Source organism: Malaya genurostris, chromosome 3, assembly GCF_030247185.1.
Source record: "Malaya genurostris strain Urasoe2022 chromosome 3, Malgen_1.1, whole genome shotgun sequence".
In the NCBI taxonomy this organism is placed as follows: Eukaryota; Metazoa; Arthropoda; class Insecta; order Diptera; family Culicidae; genus Malaya; species Malaya genurostris.
In genome coordinates this window covers 182,498,650-182,504,649 of record NC_080572.1, presented here as the reverse complement: position 1 = coordinate 182,504,649, position 6,000 = coordinate 182,498,650, and the positions used below count along the sequence as shown (strand labels likewise).

The 6,000-nt window shown below is 37.4% G+C and overlaps 1 protein-coding gene across 1 annotated transcript in view; it reads left to right on the top strand.

Annotated features, from left to right (window-relative positions):
* The first annotated feature begins 346 nt into the window (after window positions 1-346).
* Window positions 347-6,000, top strand: part of LOC131435763 (basic proline-rich protein) — a 47,783-nt gene continuing 42,129 nt past the window's right edge. Inside the window, exon 1 of the mRNA XM_058603950.1 lies at window positions 347-623. Coding sequence (XP_058459933.1) covers window positions 621-623 — 3 coding nt within the window. The 5' untranslated portion in view covers window positions 347-620. The remainder of the gene's footprint in view (window positions 624-6,000) is intronic.

The window sequence follows — 6,000 nt, the reverse complement described above, 5'->3', positions numbered from 1 at the left end:
AGTGCATTGGAGAGCGCGCTGTGATTCTCTCCAAACTTTCTGCTGTGATTCAGCAGCACGATTCTCTTCTAGAGCTTTTCTATCACCTACATATTTAAGGAGGTACTGCAGCGAGCCGAGAACAGGCGGTTTCCGCACGCATATCGCGCATATCCACCTGCCAGAGGGTTGTTGGGAGCATGATCACGTTCGGTCCTCTCGCTCTCTCGTCGTCTCTCTCGGAAGAGCTTTTGCAAACTGAAGACGGTTACCATCGTGCAAGGAATCCTCCCCGGGGTGGTTATTGTCCGAGTCAGAATCGTATAAATATACAGTCCCGTTGGGGGTAGACTGCAAGTCTGTCGTCGGCAACGGTTGATCACTGTTTTGAGTGCTCAATCGATCATTCGCGGGCGCGAGCTTTGCATTCTGTGCAACTTTGCATATCCCAACGTCGCTGTAGGTGCGCTTCTGGCTGCGTTTTGTCTCAAATGAACTGAATGTGGGGTGTAGTCGATTTTTTTGGAAGATTTTAGTGGGACCCGTCGAAGTGAACGAACGAAGATTTCAAGGACTTTAGCCTGGTGAAGCGAGTGATAGACCGATCGACGAGATTTAAGGCGATAGCCAAGCTGTCGAAAATGGTGAGATAATCTTCTTTTTTTCTTCTTGGTGTTTTGTTTGCTTCTTGACTCGTACATGGATGGACTCGAAAGGACCGGTCCGCATAGTGCAAGTGGTCAACTCCATAGCGGTATCAAATTTTACGGCATTTTGGACAGTGGAATGCAATTGGCCTACTTGATGATATTTTGGACAGTTTATGATGTGTGGATGCTTAGTGATAAAGCTTTTGGATTATCTGTTTCTTAAACTGCGCTGGTGTGACATGTTAACCGTGAATAGCAGTGAGAGTCATCAAACGAACAAAACAGAGAGAACACGATAGCGAACGGATGAAGCTGCAAGTCAAGTCAAGTGTCACGAGGACAGTAGCACTGCTTATTTGCCTTGTTCAGTTGAAAAAAAAAACACTGTATGCGAACGTTTCACAATCAGGCAAAATCAAAGATCGATATCGACTCAGTGATTTATGTGAAGGTGATGTTATCTAGAAAATCTGTGGGAGAGCATTAGAAGTTTCTGTGCTATGGCTTTTCAGATATAGCAAAAGGAGATATAGAATTTAAAACATAAATCATAGATGATGGATCATGATTTCTTAAAGCTATTGCAAAAGATTGTTAGAACCCGTTGAAAGTTCAAATCTAAAAGGTCGATTTAGAAATTTTTTACGGTTTTTCGCCCTTTTCAGTTATGGCATAAAATTATTTTCGAATATTTTCGAATCCGGAAGTCAGATTCGGATGAAACTCAAGAATTCCGTATGGAACATATTTGAATCTAAGTCTATTTGAATCTAAGTTTCTGAAAATCGGTCGCGCCATCTATGAGAAAAACTAGAAAACATATTTTCATTTTTATGCAAATTTCACCCCATAACTCCGAAACCGGAAGTTAGATCAAAATGAAATTCAAGAATTTAGGGACCTAAAGAGCTTTCATTTGAATCTAAGTTTGTGAAAATCGGTTCAGTCATCTCCGAAAAAAGTTGGTGCAAAAAAACGTTACATACACACATACACACACAGATATTTTGCATACTCGACGAACTGAGTCGAATTGTATATAACACTCGGCCTTCCGGGCCTCGGTTTAAAAGTTAGTTTATAGTATGTTCACATTAGCGCTGATATCAAGTGATATACGGATATACTTGATATCCGATGATATCATGTGCGATATCACTTGATATCCCATACAATTTGATGTCAACGCGTATTATCATATTGGCATGATATCCGGGATATCATGTACGATATCATGTCGAGTTGTCAAAAATCGCAACTAGCAACACGGATGATGGCATTTAACGCACTCATTTATGAACGTCACTTTGAGAGTGACAATAAACAATTATTATAATTTCGAATTTTTTAACGAATACTGGCGTTCGGAGACCATAAAATGCAAGACTTCAATTATTAATTCAATTTTAATAGAGAAAGGTAATATTATTGATCTTATTTCTAATGAGAACATTCAATATAACAACTTGATTGTCAAACGATATCATTTCGATCATATGTGAACACTTCGACATGATATGCATATCATCTCGGTGTATCAAGTGATATCAGCGCTAATGTGAACATGGTATTACACAGTGATTGCATAACCTTTCTATATGCGAAAGGCAACAAGTAAAATACAAAACAATGAAAAAAAATGAACTTGCGAAAAAAAATCCCCAAAGATGAATGTTGAATCGCTATCTTCAACAATCTATTCAAATTTCATTCTCGACCTTTTAATCTAATTTTTATCTTTCGTCCCTTTTATCTTTATTGGGTAAAGAAATATTAAATATTCTTGTATTTCGTTTGCCGCTTGGCAGAACGATTTCCCCGGACTGATGAAGATTCAATATTTAAGTCCCGTATTAGGGAACATTTGCGAAACTATTTATGTTTTGCAATTTTCATATAATCTTTCATTTTAGAATACTCCTTTCTTTGCGTATTGGTGAAATGGTATCTAACGAATCAACATAATTTTCAGTTGTGTGACATAATCTCAAATAATTTAAAATTAAACTTCTCTGAAATGTTTGGTATTAACGAGTATCAAAGAGAATAATTCATAAGGTGCGTTTGCCGTTCTCGTATTTTTAAAGCTCATAGCTCAGTGATCTGTGAAAGAATTTATATAATCTAACTACCAATATAATCGAAATTTTTCAACCTATACATGTATAGCAACATCATTGAAGTATTTCAATAGTACACTATTGAAAAACCTGTCTCATTTGACCCATGTCAACGCCAGCCAATCAGAACGCGCTCTGAGGAAGAGAACCAAATATCTGCTGTTGTACAACAAATTTTTCGAGAAAAATGTTCCGAACAGTGCTTTATATCGTAGTGAGTTCCACAATTTGGTCCATCTGAAAGGCAGCAATGAATCCCGTACAGCATCCTGATAGTTTCTTTCAATGAAATGCAAATCCGAAATGAAATAATCGACATTAAAATTCTATATGCTGCTATTTTTATAGCCGTTAGGACCGCCCATTAGTGAAAAAGCTACAAACGAAATCACGTAAAAAGAAACCTCCTAACAAGAATTGGATCAGTTTGGATTAGGGATGTCGGAAATTTCGAATAACTCGATTATTTAATAATCGAGTATAATTTTGAAACTAATCGATTGAAATTTATCCGATTATCTGGGTTATTAATCGATTACTCGATTATTCATTCGATTATTACTATGGGATTTTTTTAATTATTCGATTAGCTCAATAATTGAATATTAATTTTAAGCTAATCGATTAAATATTACTCGATTAATCGATCGATATTACGACATTCCTAGTTTGGATTCTATCGCCACTGCAAGCAGATGTATTGTCAGTCGTTTGCAGGGCTAGTTTCGCTTCCGACAAGAGCGATTACGTCACAGCTGCTAGTTGTTTGCATTGGTGAAAAAAAACAACGAAAGGAGGACAACGGTGGAGGGCATCACACAAAATCAGCCGTTCTAATGGCTCTAAAAGTTTTCCAAAGAACTATTAGGATTTCTTGCTCGCAAATCGAAGGTAAAAAACCTCAGCTTAGTGCAAATCTAAAACAGTTTGATTAGATTTATGCACTTTTCGCTGTAAAGATCAAGTGAAGCCTTCTTTGTTTTTGCGATAAATGTGAAAAAGGGGAATGCTTGCATAATTCATACAATTGATCAACTAATTGATATTCGGAAGTGTTAAGGAACATGTCAATTGTGTTCGTATTCACGACATTCAGTTATGTCTCTGTCATTACCCACCCACCTTTTTTTCTTCTAAACGTTTTAAATAACTAATTAAAAAATTAACGATGCATTATTTGTCGTTTTTGAGCTATAGTTTTTTTTCTAAATTTCAAGCTTTGCGACAATGTCCAATTAAAAACAAACCATAGCTTTTGAAACACTGAATCGACTTCTTCATTCTTTGGAATTGGACTTAGATCAGTTCTTTCCAGTAACAATATAAATAAACGATCACTTGAAAAACCGGCTAGTGAAAATTAGCCCGGAGGGCCAAGTGTCATATACCATTCGACTCAGTTCATCGAGCTGAGCAATGTCTGTGTGTGTATGTGTCAAATAATCTCACTAGGTTTTCTCGGAGATGGCTGAACCGACTTGAAAAACCTAGATTCAAATGAAAGGTTTCGTGGTCCCATTCGGAGTTCCTGAATTTCATCCGAATCCGACTTCCGGTTCCGGAATTATAGGGTAAAGTGTGTTCAATATTGAGCCAATTTATTCTGATTCCTGTTCAATATTGTACACCGTCACTTAAACTGGCGGAAAAAAAAACCGTAAAAATTGTTTTAAACTGGACTCTAAACCGTTATTCCCAATCTTAAGGTCAATTGAAAGGTCTTATGGTCATACCAAAAATTACTGCATATTTTCGGATGCAACAAGCATTTAAATCGTAGAGTGCGTACTAGTAGAGTTTGTTTGTCATGTTAGTTGGTGGCCGTACGAACCGACTTTGATTATACCGGTTCTCGGTTCTATTCTGTATGTTATGCACAAACAATATCTTGGTTTCTTTCGAAAATCGAAGAGAAAAATTTGGAATAGAATACCACAATATTATTTATTTATTTATTTATTTATTTATTTATCTATTTCTTTCCATCTGACCTGGATTGATCTCAATGGAGTTTTTGGTGGAGTGGGAAAAGCCTATTTGAATTTCATCAAATGTGCGTAAAAACCCATCATCTTTTTAACATTTTACATATTTGTTCACACAATTACAATTCAAAAACATTAGCCTAACGAATGAAGGTACAAACATTGTCCAGTGCTAAAAAAATAATCAAGTTCTACTTATAGTCTCTCTGAGTCTCTTAAGCCTATTCTTTTTTTTTGTTTCGATTATAGAGGTTTTAACCTTGAGGTCATTCGCCTCTTCGGATCAGAAAAACTTTCTGACCCTATGTGCGGGGTTGGGAATCGAACCCAGGCGGGCTGCGTGAAAGGCATGGACTTACCCATCACACTATACCCGTCCCCAAGCCTATTCTTGAAAACAACACTAGATACACAAAAGTCAAAAAGGTCGTACACACTATTGAAAACATTGCACATTGCCCTAATCGGTTCGTTCTGACCATATTCCGTTCTTCGTAAGTCGAGTCGCAAGAAATTCCGCGCTCTTAGCGTTCTTGGAGGGACATTAATACATATTTGCGAGAGAATCTCAGGAGCATCAATTTGTCCATTCAGCAATTTCGCTATAAATACTGCTCTGAGTATATTTCGTCGTTTATCTAGTGTGTCCATGTCGAGCAAACGACAGCGCTCAATGTTTGGTGGAAGCTTTGACGAATTACGCCATGGCAGAGATCTAAGAGCAAATCGCAGGAATCGTGATTGTACTGCTTCAATTCTATTGATCCAAACACTGGCGTAAGGACACCAAATATGCACTGCAGCTTCAAGGGTAGACCTACTAACGCGTAATATAACGCTCGCAAGCAGTATGGATCAGTAAACTCTTTGGCGATCCTCATGATGAAACCTAAGTTTCTATTTGCCTGAGCAATTATATGCGAGTAGTGATGTCTGAAGGAGAGCTGAGAATCAAGGAGCACACCCAAATCTTTGAAAACAGTTACTCTTTCAAGTGTTTCCCCAGAAATAGTGTAGTTCCAGACTATCGGGCTTTTCTTGCGTGTGAAAGAAATCTCAGAGCATTTGGACAGTTAAGAGGTTGAGATTGCAACATTCACAAAAATTGTTTAGGTGCTACTGAACTTCCATGCAATCAGCTGTCGATTGTACAACAAGAAACAGTTTCAAATCGTCCGCATATATAAGTCTGCATACTGGTGGAATAACAAAAAAAAAAGTCATTAAAAAATAATGAAATCAGCAATGCTCCGAGATTGCTTCCTT